This window comes from Pseudorasbora parva, chromosome 4 (assembly GCF_024679245.1).
Source record: "Pseudorasbora parva isolate DD20220531a chromosome 4, ASM2467924v1, whole genome shotgun sequence".
Taxonomy (NCBI): domain Eukaryota; kingdom Metazoa; phylum Chordata; class Actinopteri; order Cypriniformes; family Gobionidae; genus Pseudorasbora; species Pseudorasbora parva.
The window spans coordinates 49,615,413-49,637,066 of record NC_090175.1 but is presented as its reverse complement, the minus strand read 5'-3'; the positions used below and the strand labels follow the sequence as shown (position 1 = coordinate 49,637,066).

The 21,654-nt window shown below is 37.1% G+C and overlaps 1 protein-coding gene across 1 annotated transcript in view; it reads left to right on the top strand.

Annotated features, from left to right (window-relative positions):
• cacna1hb (calcium channel, voltage-dependent, T type, alpha 1H subunit b) overlaps positions 1-19,661 on the top strand; it is a 73,705-nt gene extending 54,044 nt beyond the window's left edge. The window contains exons 20-33 of the mRNA XM_067442141.1: positions 3,470-3,596; positions 3,787-3,912; positions 5,162-5,251; positions 7,470-7,662; positions 10,614-10,765; positions 12,060-12,169; positions 13,175-13,308; positions 13,946-14,016; positions 14,128-14,206; positions 14,654-14,775; positions 15,999-16,292; positions 17,283-17,439; positions 17,522-17,679; positions 18,299-19,661. Of these exons, the coding sequence (XP_067298242.1) occupies positions 3,470-3,596; positions 3,787-3,912; positions 5,162-5,251; positions 7,470-7,662; positions 10,614-10,765; positions 12,060-12,169; positions 13,175-13,308; positions 13,946-14,016; positions 14,128-14,206; positions 14,654-14,775; positions 15,999-16,292; positions 17,283-17,439; positions 17,522-17,679; positions 18,299-19,315 (2,830 nt within the window). The 3' untranslated portion in view covers positions 19,316-19,661. The remainder of the gene's footprint in view (positions 1-3,469; positions 3,597-3,786; positions 3,913-5,161; positions 5,252-7,469; positions 7,663-10,613; positions 10,766-12,059; positions 12,170-13,174; positions 13,309-13,945; positions 14,017-14,127; positions 14,207-14,653; positions 14,776-15,998; positions 16,293-17,282; positions 17,440-17,521; positions 17,680-18,298) is intronic.
• The last annotated feature ends 1,993 nt before the right edge of the window (positions 19,662-21,654 follow it).

The window sequence follows — 21,654 nt, the reverse complement described above, 5'->3', positions numbered from 1 at the left end:
TGGGACGGAGATTTGTCTTTCAACAAGACAATGATCCAAAACATAAAGCAAAATCTACAATGGAATGGTTCAAAAATAAACATATCCAGGGCCCAGTTTTTCAAAAGGTTTAATCCGGATAAAATTGATCCAGATTTAGTAATCCTTTTTGTGCGATCCGTGATCATGTAATCCAGTTTACTTTTGGAGCCAGTTTTTTTAAAGCAACATCGGATTGGATCAATCTGATCTGGATAGGAACTTTTCAGGATCACTAAATCTGGATAACCAGTGCTCAAACATGATAGGAAATCACAAAGTAGAACTATATGTAAAGAGCAACAAGTAGAATAGTGAGGTCAATATAAGTTTTTTTTTTTTTTTAATAAAAACACTAACATTTAAAAAAAAACTAAAAACAAGAAAAACTAAAATATTTTTGATTGTGATGAATATATATATCAATTAGTGACAGAATAAAATGTATTGTTTTTGGTCAATTTTGACAGCTGTTTGGGGGATTATTTTATGAGGCCAAACTCTTTCTACTTTGTTGTAGGCCTATACTGAAAGGCTGAATACGTTAAAGCCTATTTAATCACTGAAACCTGACAGATGAACAAATAAAATTAAAACATTATGAATAAATAGGATATCTTGTAAGATACTGCATGATCCAAATATAGTATTATTTGATACATTTTTAAAGTTTTCATTACATTTTGGGCATGAAATCCACGCTACATCCACCCTTCTGATGGGATCAGTTTCAATCCAGATTTTTTGGATCAAAATGATCCAAATCCTACAAAAAAGTTCTGAAAAACCCAAACTAAAGGTTTGATCCGGATCAAAACCAAGATTGGATTACGTGATCTAATCCGATTATGTCATTGTTTTTTCTTTTGAAAAACACATTTTCAAGATTTGATTCAATCCGTTATCCAAAATCCTAGTGGATTACTTTTGAAAAACTGGGCCCAGGTGTTAGAATGGCCAAGTCAAAGTCCAGACCTGAATCCAATCGAGAATGTGTGGAAAGAACTGAAAACTGCTGTTCACAAACACTCTCCATCCAACCTCACTGAGCTCAAGCTGTTCTGCAAGGAGGAATGGACAAAAAGTTCAGTCTCTCGATGTGCAAAACTGATAGAGACACACCCCACAGACTTACAGCTGTAATCGCAGCAAAAGGTGGCGCTACAAAGTATTAACTTAAGGGGGCCGAATAATTTTGCATGCCCAATTTTTGATTTGTTAAAAAAGTTTGAAATATCCAATCAATTTCGTTCCACTTCATGATTATGTCCCACTTGTTGTTGATTCTTCACAAAAAATGACAGTTTCATATCATTATGTTTGAAGCCTGAAATGTGGCAAAAGGTCGCAAAGTTCAAGGGGGCTGAATGTGTTATATCGGGTTGAGGTGCAGGCCAGTTAAGTACCTTCAAGCTCGCTCATCCATATCTTTATGTACCTTGCTTTGTGCAATGGTGTGCAGTCATGTTGGAACAGGAAGGGGCCATCCCCTAACCGTTCCCACAAATTTAGGAGCATGAAATTTTCCAAGAAGTCCCCCCTCCACCAAACATTGCACTTGGCACAATGCAGTCTGGTAAGTACCGTTCTCCTGGCAAACGCCAAACCCAGACTCGACCACTGGATTGCCAGACAGAGAGGTTTGATTCTTCACTCCAGAGAACACGTCTCCACTGCTCTAGAGTCCAGTAGCGGCGTGCTTTACACCACTGCATCTAACGCTTTGTATTGCACTTGGTGATGTAAGGCTTGGATGCAGCTGCTCGGCCATGGAAACCCATTCCTTGAAGTTCTCTACACATTTATCTTCAGCTAATCTGAAGGCTACATGAAGTTTGGAGGTCTGTAGCTATTGTCTCTGCAGAAAGACATCTGCGGACTGTGCCTCAGTATGCACCGACCCCACTCTGTGATTTTACGTTATGTTACCTACCACTTTGTGAGTTGCTGTTGTTCCCAATTTTACTCCACTTTGGTATAATACTACTAAACAGTTGACCGGGAAATATTTAGTACTGAGGGAATTTCACAAATTAACTTATTGCACAGATGGCCACCTATCACGGTACCACGCTTGAATTCACTGAGCTCCTGACAGCAACCCATTCTTTTACAAAGGTTTATAGAAGCGTCTGCATGCCTAGGTGCTTGATTGTATACATCTGTGACCATGGAAGTAATTGGAACACTTGAATTCAATGATTTGAAGACATGTCACACTACTTTTGGAAATATAGTGTATATAAAATATAATATAATGTTGCTGTCCATGGTGCTGAAACATTGAAACATTGAATATCTTGTTATACATTTTATATCTTGAAAACTATTAAAGCTGTTGAACTACTGAAGTTGCAATTACTCTTTTTTTCCTATTGCATGGCAGAATCAAGCTTCCATAGGAAACTCTTTCGCTACACACATCTGAACAAAACCTTGCAAGTCTCAGACAGAGATATATTCTGCTGAGCAGACTTACCTATTCATTTCAAGGCTAACACTTGAGCACATCTCATCTTGTCAGCTTGTTGTGCAACACAGAGCCCTTTTATTAATAGCCTCTTTCTAGTTCAGTGGTTTTGCTTTGGAAAGTTAATGTCAAGCCCTGGTTGCAACAATATCTGAACTCAAAGTGGTTTTCCAAAGTTACTCGCCACAAAGCATATTAACTGGCCACAATGTTGACATTGAAACCATGGGGGAAACTGCCATTTAGATATGTAATATTATCTCATAATTTTGCAGCAGGTATATTAGGCTGCTGTCACTTAGACCTGACGCACAGATCCATTATATTATTACACATCCATTTTCTTTCTCAACGGTTTACATTTACTTAAAACATAACTACTGTGATACAAAACTGCCATTTTGACATTATTTTGTGTGTATTTGAATGTTTGCACAATAAGCAGTGGAAAATAACTACATTTTACTGTGAGGCAGCTTTATGTACGTGCACTGGGTATGAGCAAAACATTCATGGGAATGAGTCAAAATATGCACAATATGTGCAATCCCACTAAATTCAATCCCTGTAACACCAACAATATTCATCTGGAGCAAATGAAAGACTGAGTGAGGGGAGGCGGGTTTGTGTGTCAACTTGCTGTCACAGAGATGAGAGAGAAAGAAAGTGCAGCTGGTATCGTGCATCTGTTCTGTGGGAAATGATTATTGGAAGTATTTCATATATTTCAATATCGAAATGTATATTTTTGGCTACACTACATTGTACTTTATAATTACAGATGCCTTTTTAAAAGATATTTTATAATTTAAAAAAGCATGTATAATATATATAATTCAACCCGCCAGTGGAAAAAGGGGAGTTTGTTACGCGCTACTGCTGAAATCCACCTGCATTTGGTGAGTTGGTGGGTGTTAATGTCAATCCCTATTTGCAACTCTAAATATGCATTTTTTTGTGTTTGTGTGTTTGTGTTGCCAGGGTCATAAGCAGGGCCCCCGGACTGAAGCTGGTTGTTGAAACATTGATCACATCTCTCAGACCTATTGGAAATATTGTGTTGATCTGTTGCGCTTTCTTTATTGTATTTGGCATTCTGGGAGTTCAGGTACACACATGCTGCTAGTGTCTAAATCATTTTTTTAATTAATCTGAATTTAGTTCATTTTTATTAACTTTTATTAATGGTTTTATGTATTAAATAATCTTTTAGCATATTAGAGCATTTGTCTGCTTTATACATAGCAGTTAATTTTTTATTAAAGCTGTCTGAATGTAAGGTGTTTTCTTTTACTCAGCTCTTTAAGGGGAAGTTTCATCACTGTGAAGGCTTTGACACTAGAAACATTACCAATAGATCAGAGTGCCTGCAGGCTAATTACAGATGGGTCCGTAGGAAGTACAACTTCGATAACCTGGGTCAGGTAGGACAGTCACACTCACACACATATATAGACAAAGACATTGGGGGGGATTCATGAATAATGAATTATGACCACTTGTAGTGTCTTTTATTTAATCATCCTTCTCATTTGCCCTTTTTCTAAACCATCAAGCCACCCATTATATTTCAGATTCAGGTCACACAAGTACATTTCATCAAAATGACAGCATTCTGGTGGAAAGTGTTTCTTATACCTGTTCAGTTGTTTCATATGTTGTTTTTTTTTCTGTTATGTTTTAGACCTTCAAATGTAATGCCCTCATCTAATGAATTAGCATTGTTGGCATCCAACATGTTGGATTTTTTTTTTTTTTTTCGAGCACATCTGTCAAGCACTGACTGTGTCACGAGTTGTGGTATTAAGCACATGATGAAGAATCAAAATTCAAAATATAGTTTAATACAGGTAAATCCAAACACCAAAGAGCAAAGAAGCACTACGTAACCTTAAAGACGAGACTGACAAACTCAAGATAAACACACGTGAACTTGTATACAACTGCAAACAAGGATGATTAGGCACAGACCTGAACTGAATGATTTTTTTAATGGGGTAAGAACAAAACGATAAACTTTAAGATATTTATCTGAAAAAAAGATTTGCCAAAATTGGTAAGCTACAGCTACAATTCTGCTAAATTCACTATGCATAGAAAAACAAAAAGCTCACACGAAAAAGCATATATTGACTACATATTAGTTAGCTATTCATATTTCATTTTCTCTTGTTTTTGCATGTGCTTATAATTGTATTTTTTTTTTTTTGCATTTGATCATAATTTCTTTGTCTCGCCAAAAATGCCTGCACAATCTGAAATCACAACTATCCAATATGCTTACAAAACTTCATTTAATAATAGATAAATAAAAAACGTTTAAATAAGATTTCAATAAATGGTGATGGTGTCAATTTGCCTAGGCTGGACATATTGCCAGTTTGCAAAAAAAAATGGCTAGTAGTTTTTTTTTCCTATTTTAAGTGGGAACCACACAAATAGAGTATATCTTTAAAGAAACAACAATCAATACAGGAAAAATGCAACATTTTATATACAATATTAATTCAATATGCATTTTATAAAAAGCCTCAAAAAATCTAAACATACTAAAACAACAAACAAGACTGTTGTTTGACAAACAACAAAAATATGATTCTGTGCAGTAGATACAGATATTCATATTGTAATATTCTCTTGATCACATGAATCCACGTTATCTCTGTTTTTCAGGCACTGATGTCGTTATTTGTCCTGTCATCTAAAGACGGCTGGGTCAACATTATGTACGATGGCTTAGATGCCGTGGCTGTGGACCAGCAGGTGTGTGCATTCTTCAGATAACTCTACTCAGTGTGGAAACACTTACGCCTTACTCCAGATATGCCTGTTATAACAAAAGAAAACACAGGCACCAGGGGTGTTTACTGTTTTTTGTTCCCACAAGCTCAAGTGACACAATCACAAAAGGCGGCAGCATGTTTTAGGTAAAGCGACTCTTTGATTAATTCAGCTCTGAACTGAAGAGAAAAGAGAGAGAGCGGGAGATAAAAATACAGTGGAGGACACCAAAATGAGCAGGTTGAGGAGAAGAGACAGAACATTCATCATTTAATTCCACTGAGAGGTCTTATACTCACACACACATAGACAGAAACGTTCAGTCCACGGACAATAACAGACTCAACACAACTGGTTTATATAGTGTCCTTTACAGAGGCCCATCTGTGCATTCACAAAAGACAAGTACAGAGTTTTCATTGCATTCTACACTTTCTTCCTGTCGCATTTCCTGTCTTTGATTTCGTGCTGATGGGCTTCTTTCTTTTCACTTTCTTTCCTCCTGACAGATTTGCCCATTTACATTTTATAGGGAATGCAACTTGCAATTATGCGTGCAATGAAAATGGTCATATTCTGATTATGCATGCATCATGGTAAGCCTTTATTCAAGGGTGTCTTACTGCCTTCACATTAAAATGCAATGCCATCATCAGTATTTTGTCTTGTTTTTCGTAGATAGATAGATAAATTTACTTAATATATAATAATAATTAAAAATTATGTAAGATAATAACACGTGATTTCAGAGAAACTATTTATGCTACCGTTTAAATGTTTGGGGTATTTTCTAATACTTTTATTTAGAAATGTTGCATGAAACTGATCAATAATCTGTAAATGTATTTATAATATCACAAAAGACCCAAATGCTGTTCTTTAAAATGTTCTATTCATCAAAGAATCTTGAAAAATGTATCACAGTTTACCCAAAAATATTAAGCAGCACAACTTTTCTCATCACTGATAATAAAAAGCGAAGCAATATTTTTTTGGAGCAGCAAATCAGCATTTTAGAATGATTTCTGAAGGATCATGTGATACTGAAGACTGGAGTAATGATAATAAAAATTCAGCTTTACCATCACAGGAAATAAAAACATAACAAAATACATTTATTACAAAATACATTCTTTTTTAACACAAATCCATAAAATGTAGTTTTAGTCTTAAAAATAAACGTAAAGGTGCTCTAAGCAATCCTGGGTGGAGTAACTTCTTGTTGAGGTTCGAAGTGTTGTCAACCAAAAAAGGAAATAGCTATCATCTTCAGCATTTCCACAAAAGTAGTATGAATAGTATGAAAAGTAAACGTAATATTGCATATAAAGTTTAAATACTTAGTATATACACCGATCAGGCATAACATTATGACTTTAATATTGTGTTGGTCCCCCTGTTTGTTGCCAAAACAGCCCTGACCCGTCAAGGCATGGATATCCACTAAACCCCTAAAGGTGTGCTGTGGTGTCTGGCACCAAGATGTTAGCACATGTTAGGATCAGACTTGTTTGTTCAGCACATCCCACAGATGCTCGATTGGATTGAGATCTGGGGAATTTGGAGGCCAAGTCAACATACTCAAAATCGTTGTGTTCCTCAAATAATTTCTGAACCATTTTTGCTTTGTGGCAGGCCATATTATCCTTCTGAAAGAGGCCACAGCCAGCAGACCTGGCCACCTTCTACCATTACTTCTTAGTCCAGTTCTGAAGCTCATGTGCCCACTGATGGCTCTTTCGGCAATGGACAGGGGTCAGCATGGGCACCCTAACTGGTCTGCAGCTATGCAGCCCTATACTCAACAAACTGTGATGCACTATGTATTCTGACACCTTTCTATCAGAACCAGCATTAACTTCTTCTGTTTGATCGGACTACAGCGGCCAGCCTTCGCACCCCACATGCATCAATGAGCCTTGAATACCCATGACCCTGTCTCCGGTTCACCACTGTTCCTTACTTGGACAACTTTTGATAGATACTAACCACTGTAGACCGGGAATACCCCACATAAGCTGCAGTTTTCACTTTACCTGTCATAATGTTATGCCTGATCGGTGTATGCTACTGTGCTGATGCACAAAGGAATTCCAGGATTAATTGAAAAAAATGTGTACATATGAATATTTCCTTGATTAATCAATGTCTCCACCTTATCTAAATGATTTCTCTGTTCTTCTTTCTTCTCTCTTTGTAGCCCATAAGGAATCATAATCCCTGGATGCTTCTATACTTCATCTCCTTCCTACTGATCGTCAGCTTCTTCGTGCTGAACATGTTTGTAGGTGTGGTGGTCGAAAATTTCCACAAGTGTAGACAAGACCAAGAGGAAGAGGAGGCCAGACTGAGAGAGGAAAAGAGAAAGAAGCGCATGGAGAAGAAACGCAGGAGTGAGTGTCTTTTGTGCAGACTGTCGTAATGGGACAATGCAACAAAATGTCTGTTTTTTTTTCTGCTGTCACTAAAAGGGAAATTCAGAACTAAACAGCTAAATGGATTTTGGGCATTTTTTGTTTTTTTGCCACTTTAATATTAACAGGAGCAGAGGGCGACAAAATATTTTGTGGCTTGTCACCACTGGTTAGGTTAAAAACTAGCATGGAACAGAACAAGGAGTGTTTTTATTGCTTATTAATTTTTTCCTTCACACATGGTCAGCAGAGTACAGTTTAACTGCTGTTGTGTGTATTTAACTTGAGAAATGGACAATTAGGGCCAGATTTACTAAACAGGGCAAATTAGCATGAGAGCATAAAACCCAAAAAAATGCTGATGGGAGTGGAAAGTTCAGCATGTGATCTACTGATGATATGCAAATTAAGAACACAGACACAGCTAGATCATTTCCATAATGACCCCCACAACATACCACGAGCAGCGCAAATTAGCGCCTGTTTTAAGACATGATTTTTTGGGGGCGTTAAATAATGGTGCTAATACCAGTTAATTGACTAGCGCAAACCTTAATAAATCACCTCGCTTGATTCATTTAAATACTGTTTTCCCATCAGTTGTGCGTCTGAAAGGGAAACTCCTACAAATGCATATCCAATAAGTTTAGCTGCAAAGATAACCCTGTCCATGCCTTCTGAGTGCAATTTCTTTAGTAATTCCTGTCAGTATTTTTTTAATACCAAAAGAGGGTTTTGCGTTGGTGCAAGCTTTTAGTAAATCTGGCCCATAGTACTGATTTTCCACAGACGTGTTCTTCAAAAGCCCTTTGACTTTGCTTTACTTCAAAACCATATTTAATTAGACAAGGCACACAATTATAAGTTAGAGTAAAACCATTTATTTTTGCCTCAAATGCCACTTAAATCCTGTGCTTTAGTAGTTTTACAAAAGTCAGGTAACAAGGCTTTGAAAACATTTGTGAAAAATGTCAAAAAAAATTGCTAGAACTACATATTTCTTACATATTACATACACTATATTGCCACAAGTTCTGGGAAACCTGCCTTTACATGCACATGAACTTTAATGACATCCCATTCTTAATTGTAGGATTTAATATGGAGTTGGCCCTTTGCAGCTATAACAGCTTCAACTCTTCTGGGAAGGCTTTCCACAAGGTTTAAGAGTGTGTTTATGAGAATTTTTGACCATTCTTCTAGAAGCGTATTTGTGAGGTCAGACACTGATGTTGGACGAGAAGGCCTGACTCACAGTCTCTGCCGTATTCCAAAATCTCTTGGTATGCTGAAGCAATAAGCGTTCCTTTCACTGGAATTAAGGGCCCAAGCCCAACTCCTAAAAAAAAAAAAACCCCACACCATAATCCCCCCTCTACCAAACTTTAAGCTTGGCTAAATGCAGTCAAGCAAGTACCGTTCTGATGGCAACCGCAAAACCCAGACTCATCCATTGAATTGCCAGACGGATAAACGTTATTCTTCATTCCAGAGAACATGTCTCCACTGCTCTAGAGTCCTGTGGCGGTGTGCTTTACACCACTGCATCCGACACTTTGCATTGCACTTGGTGATGAGCAACTCATTCTTTCACAAATGTTTGTAGAAGCGTCTGCATGCCTAGGTGCTTGATTGTATACACCTTTGGCCATGGAAGTGATTGGAACACCTGAATTCAATGATTTGAATTCAATACTTTTGGCAATATAGTGTAGGTAGGGACCCAAGCCACATTTCGGGGTAAAAATGTTGGCCTCCTTTGGGACAGTAACTGTGCGTTTACAGCACCGCCAGCAAGAGCGTCAAAATTCGCTCTGGCTGCCCTGCCAACATTGCTGTAAAAAGATTTGTGGATGCTCTGATGTAGATTGAATGCTTGTTCTTTTTTAAACTGTATTTAAAGGAGCCGCAAAGCAAACAAGCATTGAAGCAGGAGGTATTTGTTTAAGACTGACCACAAGTAGGTTATAAGTTAACCTCATGAAATCTTTTAAATGTGAAAGTAAGAAATTGATAGATGGAAAGAAGTTATAGTTATATGTTTGCTAATGAAATGCACCTATTAAAAGCCATTTGTATGGGGTTCTACCATGAAAATGTTGCCTATAAATAGTATTTCTTATCAAACCTCTCCTCCATTTTGCTTGGGAACTAATATGGAACCACGTCATAGCTCATTACCATAAAGTTGACCTGATTTCATCTCTCCCAAACACCCAAATCCTCCAAGACGTGCCGCACTGCTCTCGCCAGAGTTCGCGGCCGGCTCCCATTGAAAATGAATGACTTCCGGCCACTTTGGCGCTCTTGCCGCCGGCGGTGTGAACGCACAGTAAGCAGCTGCATAGTAACAACCCTAGCAATCATAAAGCATGACAAAAACTGTTTAGAACACTTAAGCAACTAAATAGCAACCCAAGTGATCATTACTCATAGCACTGTTGCATTTATCAAAGACCATCACTCTACCATGGAACTGGAAAGCGACTTAGTTAGCTGTCTCAAGATCCTACTTGCTCTGTCTCTCTCTCACACAAAGCTTCTCTCAAAGACACCTTGAGAAGTCTTCAGCAGTGATGGATGTGTGGGGATGCTTAGCTGGGCATTTATAACATCCCTCAGATGACTCGACTGTTTGCTAACTGACTACACAAGCACACACACACACACACTGCCACGTTAGCAATTTACCGGCCAGAGAAAATCTGGGTCAGTGTGCTTGTGTTTGACAGGGACAACAAAGTAGCCTATACAGTACACTAACAACACACATCATGCCCTTAAGTTATTTCAAAGAATCGTCACAAATCATTGGAATATTAAGATGTATTAAATTTTAAACTGATGAGCATGTGTGTATGTGTGTGTGTAAGTACCTGAATGCACCCTAAGGGTTCTATTGTTCTCTGGGTGTGTGTTTTGTCCTTTAGAGGCCCTGCAGAGACCGTACTATGCAGACTACTCTCCAACACGCCTCTACGTTCACACGCTCTGCACTAGTCATTATCTGGACCTTTTCATCACCATCATCATCGCCATTAATGTCCTTACAATGTCAATGGAGCACTACAGACAACCCAAGGTTTGGTGCATTACACACACACCGCTTCTGCAGGGCAGTGACATGAGCAGTAGGTTAACAAAAGCCTGTCTGCAAAAATACTAACAGTATTCTAGCATTATTTTTTATATATTTTTAGTCAACATATTGCATACCAATGCTTAACTATAAAAAATGTCATATTTGTTGATATTTTAAATTAGTTTTAGTATTTTGAATTTTTATGTTTTATTTTATTCATTTTGATGTGTTTTAGTCCTTTTTTATGTATATTATTTAGACATTTTGTTCTAGATTTAAATAAATAAATAAAAATGCCCTTCACAACTAACTGAAATTATCATTTTAATTATATTTCTGTTAAAGTTAATATTAATAACCATAACTTTTTATATATATTTTTAGTTTTGGTTTTAGTTAATGATAACAACATCAGTTTCATAATTAGATGCATTTCATAGTGAAGCATTATTCAATGAGAAACAAACATAGGATGAGACCTAATATTATGCATCTGGAATTATCTGGATTATGAAAATTGGGAGTTATGTGACAGATATGGTGTGTTCAACTTAATGCACTGTGCAGACCGATCGGCGAGAGTTGCCGCTTGCAGCCGGGGGCGGAGTTGAAAATGGAGCCGTCAAATCAGCACTTTCTGCTCTCCATAGTGATGCTCGTGCTTACTTTATCACAGATGAAGTGGATTAGATGCAATATTTGTCAAGTACACAGACATTTTAGATGTTTTCATGTTTTCATTTTTAAATATCAATAATGTGGGTCTACATATTTTTACCAGTGCTATTTTGATGAATATGACACAATATAACATTATGGTTACATGAAAACAGTTGTCATTTGTGAGCATTAGCGGAACCGAATGTGTCAGAATAAACACAAGACACACGTCATTGTTGTCATTGGTGAATCCGACCAATCGTGGAACAGCGTGTCATCATCAGAGCTTGTGCTGCCGCTCTGAGATGCTGCGCATGCTGAGTCAGACGTCTGCTCTCGCGGTACTTTGACACGCATCGCAGTGATGTGGCGTCTGTGCCGTCTCAAGTCAGACTAAATTTCTAACCGGCATGCACTGCTTTAAGTCAGACTCGATCAGTCTGTGCATTCCTGCGTGAAGCTGAACACACCAGGCAGAAGAGGAGGGGTTGAAAAATAAGAGGGCTTGGTGATGATTGGTGATCATTCACAATTATTATCATATAAATAAAATGTTGAATTTTGATTTTATATTTAATTTAGAGTTTAATATTGCAGGTGTCTGACTGTCGCTGTTTATGTCTGTGCTTCTCAGTATCTTGATGAAGGTCTGAAGTACTGTAACTATGTCTTCACGCTGGTCTTTGTGATCGAGGCTGTGCTGAAGCTGGTTGCCTTTGGCTTTAGGAGATTTTTCAAAGAGAGGTAAGGCTCCCTCTTGAGGACGCAATGCAGAGATGCAGTATCTTTTCCAGACAAGTAGGTTCGCTGGTTAGCAGTTTTCTTAAATTGACATTTCAGTATGGGTTTTTACTCATCACAGAAGTGAGGAGAAAACAACTGCAGTCAGTTTTATTTCACTTTAATGGCATGTTGCCGTTCACAACTGCTATAACTGGATGCATTAATATACAATATGAATTGATTTAATGCCTTCTATGCTCACCAATGCTGAATTTATTTGATCAAAAACAGTAAAAATAGAACAGCATTTATTTGAAGTAGGAATTTTTTTGTAACAATGCAAACTTTCTTACTGTCACTTTTGATCCTTGCTAATGCACCCTAACTTTAAAAACTGGTATTCTTTGACGCTGAGTCACAGTTATAAGTGGTCTGAATTTAAAGTAATGACGGATGGTGTCTGTTATATATCAAAAGTATCAAACTGACACTTGTTTTCAATGAAATGAGCCTCGGTGCCAAACTGTTATAAAAATGATAGTTGCACACAAATATTTCAAATGTGTCAAGTCATTGATTGAAAGCCTGTCTCTCTGTCAGAATCGCATGGCATGCAAACTCGAAAACTTGCGATCCATGTTCCAAAATGATATCAACTCATTGTTTGAAGTGCCTATCTTAGAGAAAGGTGACATGGTGCCATGAATAATAATGAGACAAGGTCTTCTCATAGGATAAGGCCATAAAGAATCATGAATAGTTATGTGACATTGACGAAGAGGAAGAGTCTTGAAAGTCTCTAAATTAATAACTTTCCCCTTTATAAATCAAAAATACTGTATGCTAATATTGTCTTCTATTGTCATTCACGTTCTATGGCCCTTTAAGCTTGAAATTTTAGTGTTAAAGGCAAACCTTTCCTCAGGCAGTCTCTACTGGTCAAGTATAGAGCTTTCCAGGAATATTAAATAGTTTTGCAGGACCTTGTCTTCATCTCATTTTGTGTTTCTGTCTCTCTTCTGTCAGGTGGAATCAGTTAGACTTGGCAATTGTTCTTCTCTCCATTATGGGCATCACACTTGAGGAAATTGACCTGAATGCCTCTCTACCCATCAACCCAACTATCATACGCATCATGAGAGTGCTGCGCATTGCCAGAGGTATAAATGCACGACGACACGCACATGCTGGCCGTGACTTACGTGAAATAAAGCAGTGTCAAAGATGTGTCAAGAGAGAGAAGTTGTTTCTCGGTTTTCTAGCATCTTTTTTTACTGAACTACCATTCAAAAATTCGGGGCCCATAAGATGTATCACTTTATTCAGCAAGGACACATTAAACTTTAAAAGTGACCGTATAGACATTTATAATGTTATAAAAGATATCTATTTCAAATCAAAGAAAAATTCTACAAAATCAATAAGCCGTTTTCAAGTGTTTTCAACATTGATAATAATGTAAAAATAACATTTTGTTGCAGCAAATCAGCATATTAAAATGATTTCTGAAAGATCAGTAAATATGCTGATTAAAATGATTTCTGAAAGATCAGTAAATATGCTGATAATTAAACACCTCTCTCTGTGTTTTTCTGATCAAATGAATGCAGCCTTGGTGAGCATAAGAGACTTCTTTTAAACATATATTAACATATAATAGACCCCAAACTTTTAAATGGTACTGTATTAATTTATAAATTGCTTAACAGATGTTTAAGTACGGTGCGGATTTGTGGAAATTATTGTCAAAAAGAGTGATTAAAATGAAATATAATATACAGTAAAATTCCCTTTCAGTGTTGAAGCTGTTGAAGATGGCCAAAGGAATGAGATCTCTTCTGGATACAGTAGTTCAAGCTTTACCACAGGTCAGTAAGTTCATATGTTGGTGGTATATCTTTTTTTATTGGTATTGTGGAACTACAGTTTTTAATCGATGCCATAGATGACTTTATTCTGGTGATGTTCTGGTTCTCTAGGTTGGTAATCTGGGTCTGCTTTTTATGCTGCTGTTCTTCATCTATGCGGCACTGGGAGTTGAACTCTTTGGCAAACTTGGTCGGTATACCTTTCATTTCCTGTTATCATACAATGCCGTTCAAAAGTTTGGGGTTGATCCATTTTTTAATTATTTTTTACTGTTTTTAAAAGAAGTATTTTATTCTAACCAAGGCTGCATTTATTTGATCAAAAAACTGTTGTACTGCGAATAACTTATTTTCTATTTTAATATATTTTAAAATGTAATGTATTCCTAATGGTAAAGCTGAATTTTCAGCATCATTAGTCTTCTTGATCCTTCATAAATCATTCTAATATAATGAATGGTAACATTGTAAATGCCTGTACTGTCACTTTTATTAAATGTAAGGTGAATACAAGTGTTCATTTCCTTACAAAAATCTTACAGAACCCAAGCTTTGAAGGGTAGTGTATGTTGTTGCTTAAAACAAATAAATGTATTTTTGTGGTGAAGTACTAAAATGGATTATTTTTTTAAATCAGAATGCAATGAGGAGAACCCGTGTGAGGGTTTGAGCCGCCATGCTACATTTCAGAACTTCGGCATGGCCTTCCTCACTCTATTCCGCATTTCCACAGGAGACAACTGGAACGGGATCATGAAGGTATTTTGCAAACCATGAAAATATTAAAATTAGCCCATGATTTACTCACCCTTAAAGGGTTAGTTCACCCAAAAATGAAATTGATGTCATTAATGACTAACTCTAATGTCGTTCCTCACCCGTAAGACCTCCGTTCATCTTCAGAACACAGTTTAAGATATTTTATATTTTAGTCCCAGAGAATAATGCATAGCATATGCATGTCCAGAAAGGGATTGCTCTGTGTTCCTCAAATAATGATTCAGACGGCCATGAATCAGTGAATCGATTAATGATTCGGATCGCCAATGTCACGTGATTTCAGCAGTTCGGATCACGTGTCAAACTTCCAAACTGCTGAAATCCCGTGACATTGGTGAGCCGAATCATTGACCGATTCCCTGATTCATGAACTGTTTGAATCTTTATTTCAGGAACACGGAAGAGAAGAATATTCATAAATTGAATAAAGTCATTTTTGTTATTTTTGGACCAAAATGTATTTCAGATGCTTCAAGAGATTCTAATTAACCAACTGATGTCACATATGGACTACTTTGATAATGTTTTTATTCCCTTTCTGGACATGGACAGTAAAGTTGGCATTGACTGCATATGCTCTGGGACTAAAATATAAAATATCTTAAACTGTTCTGAAGATGAACGGAGGTCTTACGGGTGTGGAACGACATTAGGGTGAGTCATTTATGACAGCAATTTAATTTTTTGGTGAACTAACCCTTTAAGTCATCCTAGGTGTATATGGCCTTCTTCTTTCAGACAGAGTTAGACAATCTGAGTTATATTAAAAAATGTCTTGGATATTAAAAAATGTCCTGGATAATCCAAACATTATAATGGCAGTGAATGGCAGCCCAAAATTTGATTGAAGCCCAAAAAAGTTTATCCATCCTTTATAAAAAGTAATCTACTGGGCTTTGGGGGTTAATAAAGGCCTTCTGAAGCCTTTTTGTAGGAAAAATATCTATATTTAAAGTTAAATACAGGAAAACGTAAAGTGTGACGTATGACATCGGACATCCGAGTGTATGCTGCGGTCTGGTGGAAGCTAGATATAACGTGTTAAATATAGATACATTTTTGGGTGAACTATCACCTTTATTGATAGCTCTTATATGATTGTCAAAATGATGATTTGTTGTTCACATATAATATATTTTCAGGACTTGTCACTTTTTAAACTTGACAAAACTCACAATTTCTTTGTTTCTGTGTGTGTCTAGGATACCCTGCGGGAATGTAAAAATGACAAATGTCTGAGTTACCTTCCGCTTTTGTCGCCTCTGTACTTTGTGACATTTGTGCTGATGGCACAGTTTGTGCTGGTGAATGTTGTGGTCGCTGTGCTCATGAAACATTTAGAGGAAAGTAACAAGGATGCCCGCGAGGAGGCCGAGATGGAGGCGGAGTTAAGGGAAGAGCTTAAGGCCAGTCGAAGACAAAGCACCGTCTCTATGGGCGGAGTCATTGGGCTGGAGGGTACAGCATTTAAAATGGAGACTCTTTCACAAGAGCAGGTAAGTTAGAATAATGTTACATGTATTTTACATATGTTTAAGATGACACTGTTTAAATTATATTTTAGTATAATATAAAAATTAAAATGTGTAATATTTTATTTTATCCTGCACTTAAAAAGGCTACATAGTGTAAAAAATAATGACACTTATGATGGGAAATACAAAAATACAGAGTAATTTTTGGGGGGGTACAACCATGATAAAGTAGTCTTTGATAATCCAGTCTTTATATCCAAAACCTAAATTAAAGTACTTATGCCTGAAAATACTAAATGCTACTAGTGAATACACAGCTCTATATGTAAATAAATATATAAATATCAATTAGTTAATTGGTATATTTATATATATATGACTTTATAAATATATATATATTACTTTTTCTCTCCCACATGATGACATTAATCATTTGCAATTTTTTAAAATATTCTATTGATTAAAAAAATTATACAAAATATTTTTCCCCTCAAAATAAAAATGATTTAAAGTCACCAAGTTGTCCATTCTTATTTTTTATGGAATATTTCTGTATTTATTAAAGGATTTTTCTGTGAACATTGTGCCCTCTTACTCTTTAATCAAAGTAATTTCCCCTCCCTCTTCCAGTAGCATCTCTTCTCTGATATAAATAAAAATAAAAATGAATCTACTTTATAGCAACATTTTAAAGTCAATGTGCAATTCTGAAGTGTGTCAATCTATTTTGATTTGATTTGTTATATTATTGTTTTATTATATATATATATATATATATATATATATATATATATATATATATATATATATATATATATATATATATATATATAATTTGATATATATACTCTTATTTATATAATTGTTTTATAAATATTATGCTTATATATTTTCTTTTATCAATATTTATTCAGGTTTTTTTTTTGATATGCAGTGTCTTCAAGCCCGTTTTTAAGAAATGGCAAAACATAGTTAAAGCCATCTTAACGTAATGATTTGTTGTGTTTGCAGGGCAAAGACCCCAATTACGGCAACTTCCTCACGGTTGGGAGGCCATCTATGTCACGGATGCTGTCCTTACCTAATGACAGTTACATGCTGTACCCTATTAAGCCTGTATATGGATCCATTCATGAGAGATTCTCCAAACAGGACTCTTCACTACCAGGTGACAAAACTAAGCCAGTCCTCACTGTTCATGGCACACGTTTACAGAGCAAATATGACTGAAGCTGTTTGTGTGTTTTCAGGCTCCTCTCCCTCACTCGGCACCCATCCCTGTGAAGATAGTGCTGTAATGCAGATTCCAGGAACTGCATCTCAGACAAGCCTGGCCTCAATTCCTGATCCCCGCCCTCGAAATCAAAGAGCGAGATCGAGCAATGCTTTCAGAGCTCTAAAGAGACAGGTAATACAGCAACTCTCCTCCTGTTGTCTGTTGGTTTACATTAGGGCTGACAATACATTAAATCAAGACAATTATATAAAATGCAGTTTTTTCTTTGTTACCGTTGTCAGCATTTTCAAATCATGCTGGGGGACATGATCGTCAGATTTTACACAAACTGATGTCATTGTTAAAGCAAAAGAGAGACGAACCAGATACTAAAACAATTTCATGTTCATTGTTTTACTAATATTATAATTCTTATTCTGACTACATGTTTATATGTATATAATTATATGAATAAATTTGAATGTAATATTGTAAATCTTAATACAAAAATATATTAAATATACACAAAATTATTTGTATTAATTTAGATATTAGATTAAAGAAATTATTGTGTATAATTATCTATATAATTATCTGGAATATATAATACCTGAGGGAAAAAAATGGCTGCAATATAACAAAGAGGGAAAAATCGAAGGGATTCTGAATACTTTCCGTACCCACTGTATATTCTTCTGTATATACACTGTATATTCACTGTATTTTCCAATATAAGAAAATGACTACATAAGTCTGTATTAAATGATGGATACATTTAAATGTGTGTCCTCACATCTGTTCTTACCTACAGCAAGCAATAAAGAGTGACTCCATTGATTACGCTGACTCCAGAGACAACTTACATATCCCGAGCAAGCCCTGCTCCAGTGATAATCTTTTCCTCAAAGTACCCATCATTCCCCTCACCGGTGGATCTGCCCCCTGTTCCCCCCAGGCCTCGCCTCCCCCTCTCCTCCGCAGCCGGACAGCGAGCGTGCAAACAAACAGAAACGTGTACAGCCAGCGCAGCATCCCCTGCCGACAGACCGCCTGCCGTACGCAATCCATAAAATCTCTTGAAATAATGCACGCACACCCACAAGCCAAGCTACGAGATTCGGACGGTACTGACGAGGCGGTCCGACTCAACATGAACATCACCCACAGAAGAGCCTCTCAGCTTGGGGCAGGCAGCCACAATTTGTCCCCTTGTTACCCACCTTTCTGTTCTGACACCAAGTCTCAGGACTTATTGCACGGTGGGGCGGCCCATCAGCCGGATACCAGTGCTCATAGCCTACGGAAGTACAACAGTATGGAGAATAATGGCTTCCTGTCTAAGCTCCAAATCCCTCGGCGTCACTCGACGCACGGAGAGGAGTTACTTCTTCAGCAGCAGACAATTTCACCATCATCCGATCCTTCTCCGACACCCAAGAAGGAGAAAATGAGCCCGCCGTGCATCTCCATTGACCCTCCCACCGATGCAGATTTTACGTTTCCAGGGGTCAGCAAGGAGCGCTGCACAGTCCTAAGGCGGCGGACCCCATCGTTTGACTCGGCCCTACCACAGGAGTCCTTAGATCTTCCTGACGTGCAGGACGAACCTCTTTTGCCAAGTCATTTGCCCCTCCCACAATTCTCTTTTGACCAATCGGATGTAAGTTCCCTGAGTAGCCTGTCAGAACTGCTTTCGGATAGTGACCAGTCGACGCACTCCTTCCCTCCTGAGGCCCGGTCGGACACCGCTCATAGTCCACTCAGGAAGAAGGTATTGGTCAGAATGGCCAGCACTAGGGATCCAGGAAATGAGGATTCAGTTGCCTAGGCAACAGCGCAGGAAGCCACTTACGCATTCCGCCTCTTCGTAGAGCATTTTAATAACGGGAAGAGGCGGTGTCGGCAAAAGTATGCAAATGTGTTTCTGATGGAACTGATCTTTTTTGCCTGATCATATTGATTAGGGAACTTTTGTTCACCATCACACACGTTGATATTGTGACATTTTATGTGAATTCCTATGAAAATCCATCACAGAACCATGTCGCATCGTGGCATATAATTACTGTACATGACGGTGCAATTTTAACCCTCATATTTTGTTTAGGGTATGAAAGGTTGACCATTTAATAGTTTAAAAAGTGTCGTTTACTGTAAATGAGCCCTATAATGCCTGACATTTTCTTTAAATGAAACACTTTATTGAACCTATGAGAAAAATATTTTAAAAGTTTAAATATATTTTTGTTGAGTATCATGTTTGAAACATCAGGCTTTTATGGTATGATAAAGAAAAATGGAAGAAGAAACACCTCAATTTTATTTAGAGGCCAAAAGTGGGCAAAATATGCAATTTGGTGATATTTTCTGATATTTATAAGACCAAAGTGTAAGCTAAATTTTGTTAGCTTGTAATGTTAATCAAAGACATTATCTCCCAATAATATGTCTGATTATATTTAAATGCATTTTTTATTGTGGAAGCAAAACATGTAATGCAATACAATAAAATAATGATTTTGAAGATCAATAAAACATTCCTAAAAAGCCTGATGTATCAAAAGCCATGTTTGATATTCACATTTTAACATGATTTTTCGAAAAACATTATATTGATAATCATGTAAACCTTGAAATATTACTAACAATATAAAACTTATTCTTATGTTTCTTTAATAAATCAGTAAATATTTCACAGTAACAACGCGTAGACACATGTACCACAACCTGGAAAAGCATAAACTATTAATCAGATGACAAAAGACAACAGCTTTCCAACAAAGTTTTGGTCGTGTTGATAATTTTGAGGCCTTAGAAATTTGTGTATCAAATATGATGCAGTTGGCTTTATAGGGCTACAGTTCATTTTTGAGTGTCCTAATATTATGAGAACTCATTATAAAAGTTAATTTTATAATGAACGTACTTCAGATATCAATCATGAAAATTATACATTACTATTATACTTTATGTTTGGAGTCCAGAGACTCCATGTATAAAGCATGAATAAATGCAAATCATTTTTCACATACATGACATAAATGTTTTCTTTTTTCTTTTTCTTTTTCAAAACTTTGACAAACACCATTTGTGTGACGGGATGTGAAATATATCATGCACTTTGTTGAGAAGAAGTTTAGTTTTACTTTTATAAAAGATTAGATTAGAGTTTCATCTTCCTCTGGCAAAAGAAAAACACAATTTCTTAAGATTTTTTTATTATTGACTCCAGACAGAAACAACATTACTGTACTGGATGATTACTGAGTGTTAAAGGGATCCCCTGGTGTTGAGACTTGTATGGCTTAATATAACATAAATGATGTCTCTTACTGAATTATGTAGTAGAAAACCCATGAAAGATCTACGTTATTTTAAAAATCGATTTTATATTTGGACCATGGGCGGCGCCATTTTGTTTGCGTTCTAGGTTGATGACGTAGAGTGGTTGAACTCCTCAATCAGCTGGCGTTACCCGTAGCTATTTTTACCACAACGCAACTCGAAAATTGTTTCAGAGTTAAACAAAACCAATGAATTCCTTTGTAATTATACTTAAAACACACTCAAACATACATGTGCACACAAACTCACCTACACAAGTCACAAACAGATCGGCGGGCGCGCACACGACAGGCTCTGTCTCAATCGAGATGTTGGGCTGCTCAGTCTCCACGACAGGGGCTGAATCTGAAATCGACCCTTAAATAGGGCATTATTTGAAGGGACGGACATTTGTAGTGTTGTCCGACACCATAGTGGACATGTTCGAGTGCAGTCATTCAGTCTCACTTTCCACCGCAATAACGAGTAAAGCCGATTTACAAACAGCTGTCCGACTTCACGCACTCAAACATACATGTGCACACAAACTCTCTCTCTCACACAGACTCACACACACCCCAACAGATCGGCGCGAACACAGCAACACACACACACACCAACAGATCGGCGCGAACACACACCCAGCCCAACAGATCGGCGCGAACACACACACACACGCACGCACTGCGCGCGCATACATAACCCTCAATCTATTCCCTGTGTTGATATCCTGTTCAACACATCCTGTTCCCCAGATAGACTGTCGATAGTAGATTAACTATAATGCCTAATGTGACCAGCAGAGGGAAATATCTAGGTAGGACGATGGGATAAAGTAACGTG